Source organism: Macaca mulatta, chromosome 5 (genome assembly GCF_049350105.2).
Source record: "Macaca mulatta isolate MMU2019108-1 chromosome 5, T2T-MMU8v2.0, whole genome shotgun sequence".
Classification (NCBI taxonomy): domain Eukaryota; kingdom Metazoa; phylum Chordata; class Mammalia; order Primates; family Cercopithecidae; genus Macaca; species Macaca mulatta.
Genome location: NC_133410.1, coordinates 62,069,023 through 62,093,844, shown reverse-complemented (window position 1 = coordinate 62,093,844; position 24,822 = coordinate 62,069,023). Strand labels below are relative to the sequence as shown.

Below are 24,822 nucleotides of genomic sequence, written 5' to 3'. Positions count from 1 at the left end.
TACCTTTTTCTTAATGGTGCCTACTAAGCCTGAGAATCAATCAGGGAATGGAGTTTAGTGTATTGGGAATTGTAAAGTGCATGCTTAATGTTGAGTCTTTTAGAAGGAAACAGCAGAGATCTAGACAAAAACAGGCCTTATGAGACTGCCTACTGCAGCATTTTTGTGAAAGACAGAGGAATAGTTCTGAAGATCAACATTGTGCAGAGCCACATAATTCTCAGTCGTATTTATGGTTTGCATTATATTTCAATTTATTTTGATAGCAAATCATCATACTTATCATTTTATGAAGACATTGTAGCTAGAAAAAGTAGAAAGTATCCTACTTGTCTTCCCAGAAGCTCAGTGGTTTTGCTTAGGTTAGGTCATCAGAGGTCATTCCCCTGGGTGGCTCCAACTCTAGGTCTATGAGAATAATGAAATGAATTTTATGTTAGAAAAACAGAGCTAATGGGCAACAACCATAATACTGCTCAACAGACGCATATAACCTCATGCTATTTTAATATTTATGCCAAAAATGACTCTGTCTAGGATGACCCATATATCCACTATGGCCCATCTCATAGGTCCAGAATAAGAAAAAAATGTAAGACAGTCCCAATACCAATAGTGATGGTTTTATATGTTATACACCAGGGCACATTGCATATTGTGCAGTGTTTCTTTTTTTTCTTTTTTTTTTTGAGACAGAGTCTTGCTTTGTTGCCCAGGCTGGAGTGCAGTGGCACGATCTCAGCTCACTGCAAGCTCTGCCTCCCGGGTTCACGCTATTCTCCTGCCTCAGCCTCCCGAGTAGCTGGGACCACAGGCGCCAGCACCCGCCTGGCTTAGTTTTGTATTTTTAGTAGAGACAGGGTTTCACCACATTGGCCAGGCTGGTCTCGAACTCCTGCCCTTGTGATCCACCCTCCTCGGCCTCCCAAAGTGCTGGGATTACAGGCGTGAGCCACCGCGCCTGGCCTGTGCAGTGTTTTTTAGTTACATTTTTAACTGGTGATGAATGCAACTTTCTGCTGTATGGTAATAACAATTATGGCCAGGGCAAAGCTGTCAACCAGTGGCATAATGAGTCGCCGAATCATGGAATTGAGACAATAGTTCAGTAGTTTTAATTTTAGCAAAACACTGAGCGTGAATTTTTATCAAATCGTCTTCTACTTTGTATTAGGGCCAAATAGTCTCCCTTAATTTTTTCCCTCTTCCAAGACAATATAATATAGTTATGTCATAGTTCTATCTGCACAGTGTAAAAAATTCCATGTTTCATTGTCTTCGAGTTTATGCTTTGGAGTGAGGATGCAATGAGAGACACAAATCTGTTCACTCACAGCCTCAGTTCCTATGTTTTTCTCATCATGTGAGCAACTCTCTGTGCTGGGTGTGATTCTGGTATCTAAAATATTTTCACCCAATCTGATTCTACATTGTGTACCAACTCATTTATGTTTTTGGCAACCCAGAGGGACTACTACTTGCTTCCAAAGCTAATAACAAAAAATACCAGGCTTTGTGAGATTTATTAAGAGACAGAGATTTGCCGGGCATGGTGGCTCACGCATGTAATCCCAGCACTTTGGGAGGCCAAGGTGGGCGAATCATGAGGTCAGGAGATCAAGACCATACTGGCTAACGCAGTGAAACTCCGTCTCTATTAAAAATAGAAAAAATTAGCCGGGTGTGGTGGCGGGTGCCTATAGTCCCAGCTACTCAGGAGACTGAGGCAGGAGAATGACGTGAACCCAGGAGGGGTAGCTTGCAGTGAGCTGAGATCATGCCACTGCACTCCAGACTGGGCAACAGAGTGAGACTCCGTCTCGGAGGCGGGAGTGGGGGGAAAGAGAGACAGAGATTCTGTCTCCAAAAGTGCATGCAAGTGTGGCCACAATCAATTTGGAGCTTGAAGGCTTGAAGAAAAAGATTGATCAAGGAGACCAGTAACTGTCAAGATGAGAATTGAAGTTTTTAATAAGACTCTAATTGAGAGTGAAACTGTGTGAAACTGTTGACAGGAAGACATGAATCAGAGGTATTACTAGGGATCGGAATACCTTGAGACAAAAGGCTTCAATTTCTATGAGTGATTCAAATCCCTAACTAGAGATGGGTAGGCTTAAATGGGAATCAAACACATGGTCAACCGAAGTTGGCTTAATGGTTTTAGGAACTGCTTCACTCTAAACAATGTGCCACTTATGCGGATCACCTGTTATAGAAAAGGGAAAAATCATTGAAGAAAATGGATATTTTCTACTTGAATAGTTTAATATATGATGAAAAGACTAATCTATCTGAGGGAAAGTACTCAGCACTTACTCTGAAATCATGATGAATATATGATGAAAAGACTGATCTATCTGAGGGAAAGTACTCAGCACTTACTCTGAAGTCATTACGTTAAGACATGGATTTAGAGCAGCTCATGACTAGGATTGTGTCATTTTGGGGGTAATGCTGCTGACAGTTGAATGACTTCACAGTTGTCCAATACAGCTACAAAATTCCCCCTGGAACCCAGGAACTGCAATGAGTTGGTTGTGTTCTGGAAACCTAAGATAAGTAGTAAAGTTGTGGTCCCATTATTTCTGGATATCAAGTATCTCAGACCTATAACCCTGTGAACAAGCTATAATTTGCATTTTCAAAGCCATGTAACTATTCCTGAAATAATTGAACCTTGGTAGGCCTTCATCATTGCAGAATGCAATGGTGATAAACAAGCAGTGGATAAAATTGAGCTCAAAACAGTCAATGCATGTTACCAAAATCCATGGAAGGAATATGTGAATAATTTTAGGAAGGAATATGTGAATATGTGAATAATCCATCCTGATGATCAAAATGTATTTGGGTAGCCAAACAGTTGAGTAGCACAGAAATCAAAGGATTAAGTAAAGGCCAGAGAAAAATGTAGACTAACACAGGAGGAATAAGAAATTTCATTTCTTCATCTTATCAGATGAAGATAATGACCATGAACCAGAAGAATCAGTATATTAGAATCTTCATTAATTTGTCACTGACAAACTGAGTTTATCTCTTGATTTAGTTAGCATTAAACATACTTCTGAAATTTGTTCTGAAAAGAAATCTCTTGAAATCCATCAAATTATTACTTCCTCCTTACTTATCTTAGGATATCTTCTATTTTAATTAGTTTTCCCAAAGCCTGAAAACATACAACACTAAGGAAATGCAGTCTGAGTTCTGAATAATAACATAGTCCAGTGAAAAACATATTCAAAATCAAAGTTATATAGCTTTCCAAATAACCCTGACTGTTAATCAAAGCTTAATAAATCTTGAAGGATGAGAGATGAGGTCACTGTTGCATATTGCGATTTTAACTCTTTGGAGATTATTACATGTAGATTGAGATAAAGAGAAAGTAGGTTCATTCAAATGGTGGGAAGATGTAATAATTTAGCAGCAACAGGGATCAGAAATTATTTTAACTCTAGAATATTTATACTTCAAGTAACTTGCATTTTGATTTTTATCCCTTGGAAAATTATTTAGAGAACTTACTTTATCTTTAGGACATGATATTTGTATACCAAAGCACAAAAATATATGGGCAGGAAAACTTTTTAGTTTAGATTCATATCAGTAGTAGTAGGAGCATCAGTGCAACAACTTTGCTAGTATTACTGCTAATATTCATTTTTACTACTTTTTAGATATTTTATATACACCATCTCAATCATTATAACAACACTGCGAGGGAGATATTGAAAATTTCATTTTACATGAAAGGAAACTCATCTTTAGACAGGTTAGATAACTTGCTCAAATTCACAGATAGAGTGGGGATTCTAATCCAGGTTGGGTGATTTCAAAAACGAGTTTTCTTGACCATCCCCCTTGCACTGGTTCTCAGAGTGTTAATTTTCTTTTTTACTGCTTCAGAAGACTTAAATAATTAATAGTTGAAAAGCTGAATATGGCGAAATGATTTAATGTTGTTAGTCAATGGATTGGAAGGCTTTTGTTTCCACATTATTTTGGGCAGGGTTGTCAGTAAGTCAGCAAAATAAAAATTGACATTATTAAAAAGCCTCAGTTCAGCTAAGAACTGAGATCCAAATAAGTTTGCATCAAAAGTCTCAGGCATAATATGTTTAGCATAAATACAATTGAATCTGGAGAGAAAATATTTTTGTTGAAATGTGCAGAGTTCAGGTCAACTTCAGTTTAAGATGTGAACTTATGTAGGAATAAACTCTTTTATGTTCTTAGTATCTACATCTGGCATTTTTTAATAGGTGAAAATATAGTAACTGAAAAAAAGCAAGTAACCTATTTCAACAGTAATGTTTTAATTTGAATAAGAATGTCCCTTCCCTCCTAAGGTCCTTGCTGTGTCATTTTAAGACTTGATGAACCCTATCTTTACACTCAGAGTTCTTCCTATTGAAGACAGCGTCTCAGTCTGTCGCACAGGCTGGAGTGCAGTGGCCGGATCTCAGCTCACTGCAAGCTCTGCCTCCTGGGTTTATGCCATTCTCCTGCCTCAGCCTCCCGTGTAGCTGGGACTACAGGTGCCCGCCACCTCGCCCGGCTAGTTTTTTTGTATTTTTTAGTAGAGATGGGCAGAATCCTTTAAATGTTCTTTATGCTGTCATTATGTTACACGTGAGATTATGATGGATGAAGCACAAGGCAGGGGACCAGTAAACCTGGATTCTAGTCTTAAATATATCAGAAGTTGACTGTTTGCTCTTGTGAAAGTGTAAGCTCTTTAACTTTTCTCAGTGCTTAATATTCTCATCTGTAAAATGAGTTTGAGCAGATAAGAATAAATTTATTAAAGTCTCCTTCCAATTCTTTGGTATTTAAAATACATCATACAATGCTAGATTCTTTGGTTGTGCATTTAAAAAATATACTTACCAAAGTTAATATACATGTTTCAGGACTACAGGATATTCTTCAATTCAGCATCAATCTGGTAATGAAAAAAGAATGTTATATAACTTATGAAGTATTTCATTTGTAGCCTACTAGATTATGCAGAAGGTATATAAAATCCTGAAACCTTGGTTAGAGGAAAGGATTCTTGCCAAGATGCAATGTTACATTGCAGTTTTTATTAGCCACCCTTCACATTTATTTAACTTTACATCATTTCTGCCGTTGAAGGGCTTACAGTCTGCTGGGAAAAGTAGACAAGAAAAAATGGCAGTAGAGTTTAATAAGTGCTAATTATTGGGTGCACATAGAATGTTATTGGACAACAGAGAAGTTTGAGTGCTAGGGAAGAATTCTCAGAGGAGAAGATGTCTTCTAACTTGAACCCTAAAGCCTGATGAACTATTCAGCCAAGGCAAACCTGATGAGAAATAGGGCAAGCGGGTGGAGTCATTACATGCAAAGGCCTTGAGATAAGAGCAAGTTTCATGTGTTTGGAAAACTGCAAGTAGCTCAGGAGAACCCAAGTAGGAGGCACGACAAGTGATGACAGCAAGTCACTACTTGGAGAAGAAATCAAGGTCCAAAATATCTGTATTTTGTTTTTTTAAAAAAAGTACTTTAATTTGGAAGCAATGGGAACTATTAGAGAAGAGTATTAATCATTTTTGCGTTTTAAAAAGGTTGATTTGACCTCAGTATGGAGATGGGATTGGATGTGAGGCACTGTTGGCAGACTGGAGGTGGGAGACCAATGGACAGGCTGTAATTCAGGTGAAAGATTGCCTGAAACTAAATACCAAGAATGTAGAAGAATGTGGGTGGGAGATTGAGAGATGCTGCAGAGTTAGAATTGATGAGATTTGGAATTTTATTTGGTGCATATGGAAAAAGAGAAGGAGAAATAAAAAAAGTCACTAAATTTTCATCGTTGGGCAATGGGTAAATGATGATAGTATTCATAAACTCAAAAACCATAGAGAAGGTTATAGGAACAATATTTTGGCTGTGTTGATTTTAAATTTCTTATGGGACAAGATACTGGGGGAGAAGAGAGTCCTATAGGCAGTTGGATAAAAAGCCTGATGCTGAAGGAGAGATCTTGGTTGGAGGTAGAGATTTGCAGATTGAAAGCATAAGCATTGATGAAAACAGTTGAGAAAATGTAGTACCGTGGAAATGAAGAGCAAGGAAAAAACTCTGTAAACAAATTTAAGAGATAGGTAAAGGAAGAGGACAACATGAAATAGAACAAGAAGACAGGAATCATAGAAAGACAAAAAGTAGAAAATAATAATACAGATGCTAAGTAAATTGGTTCAAGAAGAAAGGAATACTTATCAGTATCAAGTGTTTTAAGGAAAATCTGGTAAGAACTGAAAAATGTTTATTAGACTTAGCAAGAAGGATACCGTTGGCGTGCCTTTGTTGATAGTCATATGGTACCATCAAAAGCCAGACTGCAAAGGGTTGAGGAGTTAATAAGTATGAGGAGCTGGAGTATATGGTATTCTTGCAAGAACCTTAGCTGTAAGGGAGGAGAAAGAAATATATCTAGGGAGGCATCTAAAGTGCCTTATTTATTATTTTTTGAGATAAGAAGAAGAGTAACTTTAATACAAATTGGACAGAGCTGGTAAAAATGTTGATGCAAAAGAAGAGAGTACATCTAATGGAGGAAGAGTCCAAGGAAGTGAGATGGATAGAATTCAGGGTGATATTATCAACCCAGTATAATTTTTGCTACTTAACAATAATTTTGGATTTTCAGTTAATAGTCTTCTATCAATAGTTTGCTTTTGTCATGATTAGCTAAGTTTGGGCTGAAGTCTATGACAAGGACATTGAGGAAGAGTAACAGACTAATACAGAATAAACTTAGATTTTCCTAACATCATATAACCTCTGTAAGTTTTATTCAACCATCTGTAAAAGGGGGAATTAAAATAATAATTAATATCTAGAATTGTTTTGGGTTATTCTATAAATACATATATGCCAGGCTATTAATATTTCTGCTTAACATATAGCAGTGGCTTAATCAACGATAGTTACGACACTGAGGATTATAAAATCGAGTTATACCAAGAGATAAAACAAACTACAGTGACTATACTAGTTTTTCCTGATATAAGAAAGACAGAGGGGAGCATGGGGGTAGACAGTATATCACTCTACTTGTCGGTCTCCTCTTTGCCCCGCTTCTACTTGGCTATTTGTATTTGTCTCTGTTTTCAAGATTTTAGTGATCAATTCCAGCATATTACAATGACTCTTGGAATATTTTGGGAAATCATATCTGATGCTCACTAGCAGTCTGTCGAAACATTTTAAAGGAAGCATAGTAATGCTCTGCCTGAATGATGGTAGAAAGAGAAAAAAAAGATTGCAAGTCTAATTTTGTAACTATAGGTTTTTCTGCAGGCAAATGGGCCTTTTTTGGCATAAACAAATGAACCAGTTCTACGAGTACCATGGTAAAGCCAAAAGAAAATGACATTGGTTGTTCTATGTCCTGGTCATTTCAAGATTGGGGTGAGGAAACGCTAAATTTCCATGTAATGAAACACTAAATTAGTAAGGTTCAGAAGCCCCTTTTGCCAGTCTTCCAGTAGTTGTGCCAAGTGTATTTGGAATGACAAGTAGAGACTGATCCCTGGATATAAGTGACTTAGAGTGAAAGGAGTAGATGGATATTTCTTTTAAGGAAAATTTTTTCAAGCAAATATATGACAAAGAGATCTCACAAATTAGGATCCAAATATTATAGGACAAATGGGACATTCACATTAGGCATTGGAAATTAAAGAGAATGCTGTTCAAATGGATGTTGCACTAACGTGAAGTCAGAAAGGAGGGGTGAACTTGCCTACCTAGCTATGAGATCAGTTTACAAAGGCAATCAGAAGGCTAATTGAAATACTAGAGGATTTAATCTCTGAGTGCTCTGAATAATCAAATGTGCACAAGTATCTCAACAACTGCATTCATCTCACCCTACTTTAGCAATTACTGAAAGATAGGCTACTCAGCTGTTATAAATTTACTAGCGATAAAGCAAGAAGAGAGAGAGCTATAAACCTGCCTTCTCATCATTGTAGTGATTTGAATGGCAATATGTTATAATGGAAAATATATTGAAAACCAACTCAAAGAAATGAAAAACCAGGGGCTTTTAGGAAGCATGAATTTGCGCTTAAAGCTCAGTTTGTTTTGTATGATGTCAGGCAGGACAGTGCATATTTGTATAGACAAATAACAAAAGCACAGGGAAGGTTTCAAAAGTGACATTTCTTATAGAATCTAAAAGACATTTAGACTGTTTTCTTTTTCTGTCATAATAACAGACTCTCAGAGCAAATTTTTCTGGTAGCAAACAACTTCTATGTAAAGTGATTTTATTTTTCTAGGTTAAGGCCACCTAAATTGATACTATATTTAGGTTACCAAAAGCAACTTGGTATGAAAGGAAGGAACTGTTCAGATTAATTAATTATTTTATGCTAAAAATGTTTTAATGCCCACAATGACCAAAATATTCTGACAATCCAGCTTCTTCTGTTTTTATGTTGAGAATCTTAGTTTGAATTTTAATGAACAATTAAGATGGCATATTTGTCAGTGGAATTTAAAGAAAAGACTTTTATTCTACTGTACTCTCGCCATCTGGAATTCTGACTTTATAAATTGTTACAAACAAGATTAGCAAATAGGTTTTGGACCAGAGTGTAAATATGGAAATTAGAAAAGAAACCAGAATCCCTAAGGCTATAAGGAGGCCATTAGAAAAAGATGTAGCTCCATTTGTCAAACTAAGACTTTTTTCTTAGGCACTGCACAATAAAATAAAACAAAACAAAACACAACAAAACAAATAAAACTTTACTACAATATGAATATTAAGAAATTTGGAATGCATAGCCCAATACTTTAAAAAAATACTTTACACAGCTTAATTTTTAAAAAGCCACTTTAAGTATAAAAAAGCTGCTATTGAGAAGAGAGAATAGACATTTTCTAGTTGATTGAGAAAGCTGGGGTGATTGCAGGAGAAATTACAAAGGGAATATCACAGCTTAATTTACAGAATAATGTTCTCATAATGCAGCTATCTGGCAATGAAATCGGCCATTTCTGTTTCGACTCCTAGGAGTAGATAAATTGACTATATTTAAATGGAGGCTGAATGCACCTCTGGAAGGAATTAACTGAGTGAGAAATTACACTAGATGACCTTTATAGTTTTCTTTGAGCATTTATACTTCTGTGAACTGCTTTTTTAAAAATTAAGTTCTTGGATATTTTTAAATTCAGTCTAACAGAAGCTAGGCTTTATTGCTTTCGCGGCTGATAGATGAACAAAACTTCAGGTAAATTCTTAAATTATTTAATTTATAGAAAGGGGCTTCTGGCCAGGCATGGTGGGTGGCTCACTCCTGTAATCCCAGCACTTTGGGAGGCCTAGGTGGGCCTTGAGGGCAGGAGTTCCAGACCAGCCTGGCCAACATGGTGAAACCCCATCTCTACTAAAAATACAAAAATTAGCTGGGCATGTTGGTGCGCACCTATAATCCCAACTACTCAGGAGGCTGAGGCAGGAGAATCACTTGAGCCCAGGAGGTGGAGGTTGCAGTGAGCTGAGATCTCACCACTGCACTCCAGCCTGGGTGACAGAACGAAACTTCATCTCAAAACAAACAAACAAACAAACAAGCAAAACAAGGGCTTAAGGGCTTCTAATTGGCATGAAATCATTTAACCTAAGTAGCATTTGGTATGGCATAGAATTATTCCTAACCCTGCCTCTATATTTGAGAAATAGGGTGGGCAAGAAAACACAATTCTTGGAGTTATTACTAATGTCTCCAAATAAGCAGTAAAGTGAAATGAAGTGTTGTTTTTGTCTTTTGACTCTTCTAAAAAAATGAAATGCTTGCTGGAGAGTAACAGGTAAAATGGAGGATGTGAACATATGGGCTGACATTTTCTGAAAAAGGCCAGCAAAACACACCCCTCCCCATGAGAATAGGGCAGATACTGACTTGGTGAAAGAAATCTTAGTACAAGACACTTGAAATCTCAGAAGTCTAAGCATAGCTCAGGTCTGCTAACAATAGGCCCACACAATCTACCTGAGGTCTCCTCCCCTCTCTCACACCTTCAGTCCATATAAAGATGGGCAGAATACAAGATACCAACATAACACTGTGGTTTGTAGGAGACAACCAATAGGCCTCAGATGCAGTGATTAGATAAACACTAATTCATCTATTAATACTATCAGAGAAAACAAAAAGTTCTGGCCGGAACTGCCCGTGTTTTGCACAAATTAAAAAATAAATGATCTGGCAACTATGGAAATACATTTACGGGAGAGAAGGGGAAAGAGAGAAAGAAGGAGGGGATTGGGGAAGGGGTTATTTTACTGTTAACAATATTGGACCTGAACCAGGAAGCGGGAGGGGAAGGAAGAAAAAGGGGAGACAGGGATGAGGGGAAGGGACATTTAAGGAAAGATGAATCCAAGAACTATCCAAAATTGGGGGGAGTAGGGAGGGAAACTGGAAGATATATAGGAGTTCTAATATCTTTAGCTTTCAGAGTTTGGAGCCAACGGATAGTGTCTAAAAAAGAAATTTGTAATAAAAAAATGAATAAAATTTTAATATTTTTAAAAATCATTTTTAGTTTTTAGAAAATAACTCTTATAGTAATGAAACATTTGTGACCTTTAGAAATTCTTCAGTTGCATTTTTTCTTATGTCATATTAAAACAAAATTAAATGCAATATTTTTATAATTGACATATTAATAGAAGGTATGATATGACCCCATTTTTCTAAAGTATTTCTTTTTATCAATCTACCTACCTATATATGCATATGTATATATCTATATAAACACACATACAGATATATGAAATGCAGTTTACCTTCACTATGTGAAGGTAATGAACTCTGATGTTTTCACTGTATTCTTATTCTTCTCTTTTTCATTTAAAAAGGCTGTTATTAGGTTCCAACTCACAATTCATAAAACACTACACATATTTTGTTGCCTGTATTCACAGACTTTTTTGTTTCTTAAAAAAGTATAAAATTTCCTAAGTTTTACAACTGCCTCAACTTGCTTTTAAATGAGCATAACATGAAAGCAGTTATGTTTTTTACTTTCATTGCAAAGACAGCCAAGTTATAATAACACCAGGAAAAGCCTGTCACAAAATGAGATCTCAATAACAGGAAAGAAATGAGTAGATCTGAGTGCATACATTCTTAAAAGATTCTGCTGTATTAAGTAGAGGGTTACATTTTCCTACCTCTGAACCACAGTAAAGAGGAGGTGAGTTTGTGAAACAGCAGTTGGAGGCAAATTTTGCGCGCTTGTTAACCAGCTCTGCCAGTTCCGTGGGTGTGGCATCGGGCAATTTTGCTCTTAGTTGCTCTGCCAGTCTGAAAAACCATTTAAATGTAAGGTCTTACTACATGTATTTATTTTATACAACTTTCTAATGCAAAATAATAGCCATTTCAGATGAAATACATGCCTGTCTCAAGAAAATTCTGTACCTGTGGTATAGAATAGTCAATTTGAGATCAGAAAGTGAAACATACGCCTCTTCGAGGTCATAAAAGTAAACATACAAATCGCTGCTGAATTGAAATTCCAGTCTTCTTTCATTTCCTCATTATTTCAACATAGAAGAGTCCCTTTTCTATTTTTTCCTAACCTTTCACCTTCTCTTCAGTTTTAGATTTCAAATTCCTTAAAGAATATTTCCTTTACAAGACCTTATACCACCTTAATGCCCCTTTTTCTCTCATAATTTATATAATTTCACCCTCAGTTTACCTACTTCTCAACTCACTATATTGGAAAACACTGATATGGGAGTAAGGAAACTTTGGCTCTTATTTTTAGCTCTGCTAAAAATGAACTCTCCATCTCTCTTTTAGGATGGTGATAGGACTTGATATGTCCTGATTCTTTCAATTTGAACAATTGATGATCTCGGCATCTCTCCACTACCATAATGAACAACTCAGCTTGGTTTTATGACTTTCTTCAGGAAATGCTTGCCAGCCCAGCGTTGGGCAATTGGAGATAAGGAGACCCAAGCAAATCTAGAGTTGGGCTTGGCAAGAATGGATGCTGAGAAGGGAGAAAAGGGTAAGGGTGACCAGTTAGTTCATAAAAGCATTGTTGAAACAAGTAGGTTTGAGCTGCTGAGGGGTGCAAATGAGACTAGAAGAGACTCAGAGGATGCAAAAAAAAAAAAAAAAAAAAAAGTTGAGGGGTAGGGAATAGGATCTGAGAAATTTACTAAAGTTAGGAAAAATGACATGGTCTTCTCAATGGAGACTTTCCCCAAGAACCCAGTACCACTTCTTTCCTTATTGTGGCCGATTATTTTACTGTTAATGTCTATTTATAGAAAATGCTTTTTCCTTGTCTTAATTGAGAAAAATGACTATTATATAACATTATTAGTAGTTAACATTTCTATTTCTAATTTATAGGGTATATATGTTGTTGATGGCTGACAGTATGCTTGATTGAAAGTTCGGGTCTTCTTGCCAGGCAATATGCCATGAAGTTAGATAATACTTTTAGCAGTTTTATAGGTCCTCAATTTTGTACAGCAATATCTACAGAAAATTCTGGGGTAAGAATATTGCTAAGTTATGTGCTCATTTTGCCATTTTGAATCAAGTTCCTGCAGATAGATTTTGTAATCTATATTTTTGTGGCTGTTTTAATTGGCCGCTCACTTGATAAACATGACATTTTTCCCCCAGAAAAACTTAGCTTATTCCTATACAGATGTTAGATTCGAACTACTTTTTAAAAAATAAAACGATTTAGGGGGTACAAGGGCATTTTTGTTACATGGATGTATTGCATAGTGAAGTCTAGGTTTTTAGTGTAACCATTACCCAAATAATGTACACTGTATCCAATAGGGAGTTCCTTATCCTTCACCCCTCTCCTACCCTCCCACCTTTTGGGGTCTCCAATGTCTATTATTCCACTCTATGAGATTCTGACTACTTTAAAAAACTCCTAATTGAACCTCCTTTTTTTTGTTGTTCACTGAAGACAAGCTTAAGTGTTCAGCTATGCTTTCAATTCGTAGTACTAAGAAAATATTACTGATAAACTTGGAGGATACAGCCAGAACAAGTTTCTTACTTTTTCTTGTACTCGGTAAATGTGTTTTCTGAATAACCTGCACATAGTTTTTGTCCCTTGTCAATGAAAGAAGATAGTTCCTGCTTTAGTAGAGGGCCCTGTAAGAAAACAATAATTGCATAACAAAATTATTTGTCTTGAAATGTTGTCCCATCTGGCCATTAAACCAAAATTCCAAATATTGTATCAGTATGAGTATTATATACATTAAGCATTGGCAAATGTTTTCTACGAAAGGCAGGATAATAAATATTTTAGGGTTTGCAGGCCATATATGGTCTTTGTTGCAACTGCTCAACTCTGTACAGAAGCAGTTGTAAGCTTTGCAGAAACAACGAGGATGACTGTGTCCCAGTGGAAGTTAATGTATGAACACTGAAATTTGAACTTTGTATAATTTTCATGGGTCGTGAGATACTGATGTTCTCTTGCTTTTTTCCCAACAATGTAAAAATGTAAAACCATTCTTCTATTCTTAGTTTGTAGGCCATATAAAAGTAGGCAGTGAGCAAGTTTTGGCTCATGAACTATAATTTTCCAACCCTTGATCTATGTGCTTGATAAAGAAAATCTAGCAAATATACCTTAGTATTAAAACAGGTAGTTGAGTCTTCAACATCACAGCATTCACCAAGGCTTTTTAGGGTTGGCTCAAGTACTTTAACGAGGAATACTTCTGGAAGATGAGTTCTTCTGCTTAGTTCAAATGTATACCTAGCATGCGAGAGAAAAGGAGATATGTGTTATATATTTACTTTTTTTTTTTTTTGTGACAGAGTCTCCCTCTGTCACCCAGTTTGGAGTGAAGTGGCACCATCTTGGCTCACTGCAACCTCTGCCTCCCGGGTTCAAGCGATTCTCATGCCTCAGCCTCCCAAGTAGCTGGGATTATAGGTGCCTGCCACCATGCTCGACTAATTTTTGTATTTTCAGTGGAGATAGGGTTTCACCAGGTTTGGCCAGGGTGGTCTGGAAATTTTGACCTCAAGTGATCTGCCTGAGTCAGCCTCCCAAAGTGCTGGGATTGTGGGGATGAGCCACCGTGCCCGGCCTACATTTTGAAATGTGAAATATCTGTCATAAAGGCAGAGCACTTGGTTTCTGCATCTTAATTAAAAAGAAGAGATTTAGCTCAGACTGACTCTAAATCAACAGGCTTTGGATTATAAAATACTTTCATTGAGATACAAGCTACTAATACTTGCTATCGTGACTAGTCAATATTGAACTAAAGCTTTGCTTATAATATACATTTAAATATATTATATGTAAACATATTTACTTCAAATGCATATGGAACTGTCTTTGTGCAAGCATAATACAATTGACCCCATATAAAACATCAAGTGGGTACTTCAAAAGGCTTTTCTGTGAAAATAGGTTTGTGTAAATTATTTCATTATGTCTTATCCCACTGCTGTCTATGCACTTATATAAACAATAAACGTTTAGAAAAATGTAAATTAAAGTTTCAGTCCTATATAACTTCTGCCATCTGATATTGCTAATTGATATTTCAACCTGTGGCTTCAAACTATTTGTGAAATATTTTTATGCCATGATGATGCATACACATCTATTCAAACCATGGTATATTTATCTTACTTCTTTTTTTAGCTGGATGAAACAAGACAAAAGTTTACCATTTCTTTGCATTAAATCTCTTTTTAAATTTAATGAAAATGAATATCGATAATGCTAAGAAAAAAATATTCTATGCTTGCTATCTCTTTTATTTGTATCAAATGCTTATTGTCCAAAAGTTTAGTATACTTTAGGCTTTTGATTTGTGATTTTGAGCCAGAATTAATATGATAAAACTAGTTAATAATATTAAAAATATTTCTGGTTACGTGATATATTTTACATGTGTTCAGCATTGTATACAAATATGTGTTTTCACATTTACTTTCACTGACATTTCTACATGCATTTCTTATTAGCAATCTGTATGCTAAATAAGGCAAGTATTAACATTTTCAAATTAATTAACAATAGACTGAAGTTCAGAATTGTCAAGTCACTTCTTTTGGCAGTGCACAAGAATCAGAGAAGGCAGAATTAGGAACTCTAAGCTCCTTTCTCCCTACCCAAAATCTTTCTATCACACTCAATTGATTATGGTGTTTTACAAATTTTAGTCATTTACAATCAATTAACAAATACTTAAAGTCCATGAAAAGCATAAAAGTAGTACTTTGCTTGTGTTTGAAATGAGTGATAGCATACCTTCCCTCTGTCTGGCTGGCCTCCACTTTTTGTCCAGATGAACTTAAAATGGGAACACGTTTTCACATCACCTCTACTTACTTATCCATGACTTTGGTGTTTCCTTGATCACACACATCTTTGTTTGTGGGCAGCTCCACCTCTGGAAGCTCGGGGGGTTGTGCAGCTGGCATGAAGTAAGTGCACACAAAAATGTCCATGGCTGTTTTTTCTTGACAACACTCTTCAAACTTAGAATTCTTTTTGGATAAATTGTCACAGAGTTTTACTGTGTGTTCAGGCAGCTACAGAACGAACGGTTAATTTGTGCATTGTTAGTCTCCTGATAGTCTAATTAAAAATAAGAATTACATAGGCTTACAAGCTTTGGCATCACATTTATGAAAGTCGGTATGAATACTCTCAGAAAGAAAATTGGTACAATATTTGGAAAGGCAATTTGTCAATATGTACTAAAAGTCTTAAAAATGTACAATTCTATTTTTAAGAATTTATACTTAGAAAATAATTATGGATAAAAGGACAACTATAAGGCTATTAAGTGCAACATTGCATTTTATTAAAATGTTTAAAAAAATCAACACAACCTAAATACAATAGAGGATTAGTAAAATAAAAATATGGTGTGTCTGGGTAGATAGATGTAATACACGACATGGACATAGGCAACAGAATCCTATTTAGCCATTATAAATCCTTATAGAAAAACATCTATTAACACAGACATGCATTTTTAATGGAAAAAGACAAGGTGACACAATGTATCTATTACTACAGAGATTGACAAGACCTTGGAGACTGACCTTCAGCTAAAGCAATTATTCAAATTTAAATCATTTTAAAGGATTATGAAAATGAAAAATGGCAAAAAAAATTTGAGATGGGCATCAAATTATAAAAAGTATAATAAAAACAGTAGTAGCTCCTACCATTGTCCATTTGAAATGCAGTTAGTATAACTGAAGAATTGAATTTTAAATCATATTCAACTTAAATATATATGTTTAACTTTAATTATAATTAAATTTAAATGACCATATGTGGTAATGAATACCATACAGTGCAAGTAGCATAAGGTCTTGAGAATCAGATAATCTTATCTTTGCATATGGTCTTTGCCACTTACTAGTAGTGTGATCTCAAATTATTGACCCTTGCTAATCTTCTGTTTTTTCACCTGTACAGTGATGTTAAGAATTATTTATATTTCACAGGATACATGTGAGCATCTGTTAGGATAATGCATATGAAATAGAGCTTAGAAGAGTACCTGGCACTCAGTACTTGGCACTCAATACCTGGCACATGGTGATAATGATAATAAAGATTGTCTTACCTCTTTGGCCATACAATCTTCAGAGGCAGACTCACAGCATTTGGAGAGGATGTTAGTAACATCTTCAGCTAGTGGCAAAACATGCTCCAGATCAGCAGTAGGCACTTTTTGGGCTAACTTTATGAGATTGCTAAACAGTTAAAAGTAAATTTGTTAGCTTATCAACATTCTCAGTTTCCTTGGTTTCATGATGAACACACTCTTTGGAGAAATAATATCACAGTTTCAACTCCTTGACCTCAAGAGATGCATGGGAGCACATCTGCCATGCAATAGATCTTATGTACCCAAGCCACAGACTCAAGATCAAGAGATCCCTAATGAATATTTTCAAATTTTCAGTTCTCAAATGCAGCTTCTCTTCTTGCCAGATCTACATAGTGAAAGCACTCCTGCCCTTGCGATCCACCCACCTCAGCCTCCCAAAGTGCTGGGATTACAGGCATGAGCCACCACGCCCGGCTCTTTATAGATTTCTTTTAGCAATGTTTTATAGTTTTCATTAAACATTTCTTTATTATATAATTTTAGCAATATATTATGTAATAACCAAGAGGCAAAAGTCTTTAAAATGTTAGATCCAAAGCATCAATGAAGAAATCACAAATATCTCTTTCTCTCTATTCATAAGGCCAAGGTTGTATTGTTCTGGCCTCTCACAGAATTGTAAAAAGTGTGTGTTATAAATTCTTTTAGAAACTATAGAGACCTATAGCTTTATATCACAGAGTTAATAAATGTTCATATTTTGGATGTGCAACCTTTAAATATTTTCTTTGTGAATGATATGCTATACTATTCTCATATTTGTCTTTTTCACTTAATATACAAGGAATATCATTAAGTATTTTTTTCTATATTAATATTCCTAATATATCATGAATATGATTAAATATTATTTTTAAAAATTGAGGTGAAAATGACATTAAATTTACTATCTTAACCATTTTTAAGGTATACATTCAGTGTTTAAGTATATTTACATTGCTTTGCAACAGATCTCTAGAAATTTTGCTCATGCAAAACTCAAACTATACTCATTAAACACTGATTTGCTTTGCTCCCACTTCCCCTCCAATATCCTCCAGTCCCTTGGCAACCACCTTTTCATTTTCTGTCTTTGTGATTTTGATTACTTTAAATACTTCATATGAGTAGAATTATAGAGTATTTATCCTTTTGAGACTGGCATATTTCACTTAGCATAATGAAAGTCCTCAAGGTTCATCCTTGTAGCATGTGACAGGATTTTCTTCTTTTTTTAGGCTACATAATATTCCATTGTATGTATATGCCACATTGTCTTTATCCATTCATCTGTTGATGGACATATGGGTTGCTTCCACCTCTTGGCTATAGTGAATAATTTTGCAGTGAACATGGAAGTGCAAATCTCTTTGAGATCCTGCTTTGAATTTTTAAGATATATACCCAGAAGTGGAATTGATGGTTTACATGTTAATTCTATTTTTAATGTTTTGAGGGACTTCCATACTGTTTTCCATAATGATTGCACCATTTTACATTCCTACCAACAGTGTACAAGCATTCCAATTTCTATGCATCTTTGCTAACATTTGCCAATTTCTGTTCTTTTGATAGTGATTATCCTCATGGGTGTAAAGTGATACCTCACTGTGGTTATGGTTTGCATTTCTCCTATCCAATTATTATACAAACCAGGCCTGACCCTATTTAGCTTCTGAGATCAGATGAGATTGGGTGTGTTCAGAGTGGTATGGTAGTAGACTTGATTTGCATGTATCTTAAGGTTAGTGATGTTGAGCATCTTTTCATATGTTTATTGGACATTAGTATATTTTCTTTCAATAATTGTTTATTCAAGCCTTTTATCCCTATTTTAATTAAGTTACTTGGTTTCTGTTGTTGAGTTATAGAAGTTTCTTGTATATTCCGAATGTTAAACCCTTATCAGATACATGATATCTGCCTGATATCATGTAAATATTTTCTCCATTCTGTAGGTTGCCTTTTTGCCCTGTTAATTGTAAATATTTTCTCCATTCTGTAGGTTGCCTTTTTGCCCTGTTAATTGTGTCATTTGATATGTAGAAGTTTTAAAGTTTGTTGTAGTTCTATTTGTTTGTTTATGCTTTTGTTGCCTGTACTTGGGTGTCATATTCAAGAAATCATTGCCAAATCCAAAATCCTGAAAGCTTTTCTCCTATGTTTTCTTCTAGGAGTTTTATAGTTTTAGGTCTTAACATTTGGGTCTTCAATCCATTTTTGAATTAATTTTTGTACATTATATAAAGTTCCAACCTCATTCTTTTGCATGGAGGTATGTGATTTCCCCAGCACCATTTTTTGAAGAGACTATCTTTTAACCCCATTATGTAATCTTGGCACCCTTGCTGAAAATCATTTGGCCATATATGCAAAAGTTTATTTCTGGACTCTCTAGTCTGTTCTATTGGCCTATATATCTGTCTTCATGCCAGCATCACACTGTCTTAATTACTGTTGCTTTGTAGAATGTTTTAAAATCAAAAGTGTTAGACCTTCAAGTTTGTTCTGTTTTCAAGATTATTTTGGCTACTTGGGAACTCTTGAGTATTTTAGGATGTTTTCTTCTATTTCTGCAGAAAATGGCATTAAGATTTTGATAGGGATTGCATCGAGTCTCTGGATTGCTCTCATTTAAACAGTGTTAGGTCTTCCAAACCATAAGCATGTGATATCCTTCCATTTATTTCCATCTTTTTAGATTTCTTTCTTTCTTTCTTTTTTTTTTTTTTTTTGAGACAAAATCTCACTCTGTCGCCCAGGCTAGAGTGCAATGGCATGATCTCGGCTCACTGCAACCTCTGCCTCTTGGGTTCCAGTGATTCTCCTGCCTCAGCCTCCTGAGTAGCTGGGACTACAGGCACCACCACCCGCCTGGCTTAGTTTTGTATTTTTAGTAGAGACAGGGTTTCACCACATTGGCCAGGCTGATCTCGAACTCCTGCCCTTGCGATCCACCCACCTCAGCCTCCCAAAGTGCTGGGATTACAGGCATGAGCCACCACGCCCGGCTCTTTATAGATTTCTTTTAGCAATGTTTTATAGTTTTCATTAAACATTTCTTTATTATATAATTTTAGCAATATATTATGTAATAACCAAGAGGCAAAAGCCATCCAATTGTCCATTGACAGATGAATAAAGAAAATATGGTATACACATACAGTGGATTATTATGTAGCCTTTAAAAAGAATATGTATATATCATAATTAACTTGGAACATTTAGAAAATCTCTAATTTTCTAATGTAAAAATGTGGTAGTAACATTTCGTAGCTAAATCTGTTCATAGCAAATGCTATTTCCTTTAAGTACATTTCTAGACATAAAGACAAGTATCATTTAATGACTAAGGAATATATATGGTGGCTTTATATTATAAATTCCCTCTGTTCTACCTGCCAAACACACTATCTCTATGTAAAAGGAAAATTAAAGAAAGGACTAGAGAAAGTGTCATTGAGTATTCAAGTAGTTCTGAGATAATTTTATATTTAAAGAACTCAAGAAAGTAGTTTCTATTCCCATTACAGAAGCTTATTATGCATTGCTGGCAAGAAGTTCTTTGATTACCATTAGAGGAAAAAAGCTTGTAGGGCATAGTAGAAGGAGTTAAAGAGACTGTAAGTACTGAGGGAAAAAAGTTGGTAAATCTAGATGTTTGAGAAGGTATGAGAGAAGTGCAACACAGAAACTATGAAAATTAAAATATGAGTTAACAGTAGTCATACAAAAATCAAAGTGAAGGTTGCAAATATAAGGTTGAAATGGTTTGACTGTGTCCCCACACAAATTTCATCTTTAATTGTAACTTCCACAATTCCCACATGTGGTGGGAGAAACTCTGTGGGAGGTGATTGAATTATGGGGGCAGTCTTTCCTGAGCTGTTCTCATGATAGTGAATGAGTCTCACAAGATCTGATGGTTTTGAAAACAGGAGTTTCTCTGCACAAACTCTCTCTTTGGCTGCCACCATCCATGTAAGATATGATTTGCTCCTCCTTGACTTCCACCATGATTGTGAGGCCTCCCCAGCCACGTGAAACTGTGAGTAATTAAATCTCTTTCTTTTGTAAATTGCCCAGTCTCAGGTATATCTTTATCAGCAGCATGAAAACAGACTAATACAGTAAATTGGTACCAGGAGTGGGGTGCTGCTGAAAAGATAGCGGAAAATATGGAAGTGACTTTGGAACTGGGTAACAGGAGGAGGTTGGAACAGTTTGGAGGGTTCAAAAGAAGACAGGAAGATGTGGGAAAGTTTGAAACTTCCTAGAGACTTGTTGAATGGCTTTGCCCAAAATGCTAATAGCAACATGGACAATAAGGTCCAGGCTAAGGTGGTCTCAGATGGAAATGAGGAACTTTTTGGGAACTGGAGCAAAGGTGACTCTTGTTATGTATTAGCAAAGAGATTGGTGACATTTTGCCCCTGCCCTAGAGATCTGTGGAACTTTGAACTAGAGGAAAATGATTTAGGGTATCTGGCAGAAGAAATTTCCAAGCAGCAAAGCATTCAAGAGGTGATTTGAGTGCTGTTAAAGGCATTCAGTTTCACAAGGTAAGCAGAGCATACAAGTTTGGAAAACTTGCAGACAGACGACGCGATAGAAAAGAAAAGCCCATTTTATGAGGAGAAATTGAAGCTGGCTGCAGAAATTTGCATAAGTAACAAGGAGCTGAATGTTAATCCCCAGGACAATACGGAAAATCTATTCAAGGCATGTCAGAAGTCTTCACAGCAGCTGATCCTATCACAGGCCTGGAGACCTAGGAGGAAAAAGTGCTTTTGTGGACCAGGCTCAGGGTTCCCATGTTGTGTGCAATCTAGGGATTTGGTGCCCTGTGTCCCAGCTGCTCCAGCCATGACTGAAAGGGGCCAATGTAGAGCTTGGGCCATGGCTTCGGAGGGTGCAAGCCTCAAGCCTTGGCAGCTTCCAAGTGGTGTTGGACCTGTGGGTGCACAGAAGTCAACAGCTGGGGTTTGGGAACTTCCGCCTAGATTTCAGAGGATGTATGAAAACACTTGGATATCCAGGCAGAGGTTTGCTGCAGGGGCAGGGTTCTCATGGAGAACTTCTGCTATGGCAGTGCAGAAGGGAAATGTGGGTGTGGAGCCTTCAAATAGAGTCCCTACCGGGGCACTGCCTTGTGGATCTGTGAGAAGAGGGCCACCATTCTCCAGACCCCAGAATGGTAGATCTACTGACAGCTTGCACTGTGCACCTGGAAAAGCCACAGCTGCTCAACGCCAGCCTTTGAAAGCAGTTGGGAGGGAGGCTGTCTCCTGCAAAGTCACAGAGGTGGAGCTTCCCAAGACCATGGGAATCCACCTGTTGCATCAGCATGACCTGGATATGAGACATGGAGTCAAAGGAGATCATTCTGGACCTTTAAGATTTGACTGCCTCATTGGATTTTGAACTTCCATGGGGCCTGTAGCCCCTTTGTTTTGGCCAGTTTCTCCCATTTGTAATGACTGCATTTACCCAGTGCCTATACCCCCATTGTATCTAGAAAGCAGCTAGCTTGCTTTTGATTTTACAGGCTCATAGGCAGAAGGGACTTGCCATGTCTTGGATGAGACATTGTACTGTGGACTTTTGAGTTAATGCCGAAGTGAGTTAAGACTTTGGGAGACTGTTGGGAAGGCATGATTAGTTTTGAAATGTGAGGACATGAGATTTGGAAGGTGACAGGGGTGGGATGATATGGTTTGGCTGTGTCCCCACACAAACCTCATCTTGAATTATAACTCGCACAATTTCCACATGTCATGGGAGGAATCCAGTGGGAGGTGACTGATTTATTGGGGCAGGCCTTTCCTGCGCTGTTCTCATGATAGTGAATGAGTCTCATGAGATCTGATGGTTTTAAAAACAGGAGTTTCTCTGCTCAAGCTCTCTCGTTGCCTGCTACCATCCACGCAAGATGTGACTTGCTCCTCCTTGCTTTCCACCATGATTGTGAGGCCTCCTCAGCCATGTGGAACTATTAGTCCAATTCAACCTCTTTCTTTTGTAAATTCTCCAGTTTCAGGTATGTCTTTATCAGCAGAGTGAAAATAGACTAATACAACGGTAGATAACTAATGAGAATAAATTAATGAAGGGCAAGAGATATATACTGTGTAGCACAAGTCTTCATACAACAAGTAAGAATTCAGATGTCTCATTCCAAGATAAATTGTGCAAGGCAAATAATAGGTAATAAACAAAAAGGTTGTGGTTTTGTTTGTTTGTTTTTGTTTTTTGCTTTTTTGTTTGCAACATATGCTGATATAAACACTGAAAAAATATTTTCTAGTGGTTAACTATATGGAAAAGATTGATTAAAAGCAAATCTCATGTTTTATGACATAAACTTTTTCCTTATTGTTCATAACCTGTATAGAGAAAAGAAAAGAAGAATTTGCCCAGACTTTTGAAGATTATTGGAGCTGAAAAGTCTGTGTTATATCTTTCAATATAGACATCTTAAAAAACCCTAAAATTATGGATAGATAGTGCAGAACCAAACATCTAAGTATGACAATAGCACTTAATCTTTACCTGAGCCTTGATTTCTTCTCCCCATAAGCAGCATATTGTGAACAGACTCTATTTGACAGAGTGGTGAGAAGTGATAAATATTTAAGCTGGAGTCTCTAGAAAACAAGTGAAAGAATCTCATTAGATGGTCAAGATTCATTGAATATCGTATAAATGGCAAAAATAGGGACTATTAATTTCATGATTTTTTAATGACTAGGAAACTGAACACTAATGAAAGGAACTTATTGATATTACTTTTCCAGAGGTATTACTTTTATTTTCCAATTAAGAAGATGCAAGGGAGGCATTTTATAAACTTTTACTGATTGTAAAATCTCAATTCCTACCATTATCTAAAAGGAATGCTATTAGAAGAAAAAAACGTAAACATGGAATAAGTAAAATGGGACATACCTCCTTCAAAAAGCATACGGTTGGGCTTTCAGAGGTACAGCAGGACCCTACCATAGAAAGATAATTCTTGGTGTAACTGACTAAAAGTGACAGAGGAGCTTGTCCATAATTAGTGGAATATTCCCACATAAATCTGTGGAGGAAAAAATAGAATTGGTCAAAAAATTTGTGAATAAACAAAATCTACTTTGTTATTTGAGACAGTGTCTTGCCCTGTCATCCAGACTGGAGTACACTGATATAATCATAGCTCACTCAACTTCCTGGGCAAAGTGATCCTCCTGCTTCAGCTTCCTGAGTAGCTGGGACTACAGGTGTATGCCACCATGCTCATCTAATTTTTAAATTTCTTGTAGAAATTAGGTCTCACTAATTGGCCCAGGTTGGTCTCGAACTCCTGGGCTCAAGTGATCCTCCCACTTCAGCCTCTCAAAGTGCTAGGATTACAGATGTGAGCCACCATGCTTGGCCCCAAAAACCTGCTTTTTAGGAAGTATTTTGATGGAGAAAAGATATATGTTACATTAATTTATAGTTTTAATATCTAAAAAACACTAAGAATTTAGAGAAAATGTTGTAATACTGGCCACTATTAATCAGTATATTCAATAAAAATAGGTTTACAAATTTCTATGTGGTTTGTGTGAAAGGAGGGGCCATTCGTCCCTTTATTCACCTCATGTCTAGTCAGGTGAATCACCCATGGTAGCTGCTTGTTAATTAAGCTGCTAATTGAATTAATTAAAATGAGTGTAATTACTAGATTTATTTTTCCTTATTGATCTCAGTTTATTATTTTAGATAATTTTTATGCATAGATTACTTATTTGTTGGAATAAATAATTTCTATTTCTGAGAATAGATGTCCTTTCAGATTTATAAGGGACTCGGAAATTCTGGGCAACATCCTCTTTGAAAATTGACAGGAATGAGCAATCCTACTAATTTTTACAATTTGTGACCACTTTGAATGACATTGCTTCTGGTTTTTGAATATGTATATATTTCTTATTTTAATAAATGTATTTTCCCCCAGTTTTGTTCATTTTTGTGATCTTCCAAGACTAACAGAAAGAATCAGTGTATAATCTGGCCCCTTATGCATGTTAAACAATAAAAATTTCCAGGTTACATGTTTACTTGATATAGTAGATGTGTCATATTCACATGTCCAC

The 24,822-nt window shown here is 36.3% G+C and overlaps 1 protein-coding gene across 1 annotated transcript in view; it reads right to left on the bottom strand.

Annotated features, from left to right (window-relative positions):
- Window positions 1-229: 229 nt before the first annotated feature.
- GC (GC vitamin D binding protein) overlaps window positions 230-24,822 on the bottom strand; it is a 44,060-nt gene continuing 19,467 nt past the window's right edge. Inside the window, exons 5-13 of the mRNA XM_015138556.3 lie at window positions 23,648-23,780; window positions 23,252-23,346; window positions 16,673-16,802; window positions 15,418-15,620; window positions 13,692-13,821; window positions 13,108-13,205; window positions 11,234-11,366; window positions 4,897-4,951; window positions 230-408 (exon numbers count right to left, since the gene is read on the bottom strand). Coding sequence (XP_014994042.3) covers window positions 4,922-4,951; window positions 11,234-11,366; window positions 13,108-13,205; window positions 13,692-13,821; window positions 15,418-15,620; window positions 16,673-16,802; window positions 23,252-23,346; window positions 23,648-23,780 — 952 coding nt within the window. The 3' untranslated portion in view covers window positions 230-408; window positions 4,897-4,921. The remainder of the gene's footprint in view (window positions 409-4,896; window positions 4,952-11,233; window positions 11,367-13,107; window positions 13,206-13,691; window positions 13,822-15,417; window positions 15,621-16,672; window positions 16,803-23,251; window positions 23,347-23,647; window positions 23,781-24,822) is intronic.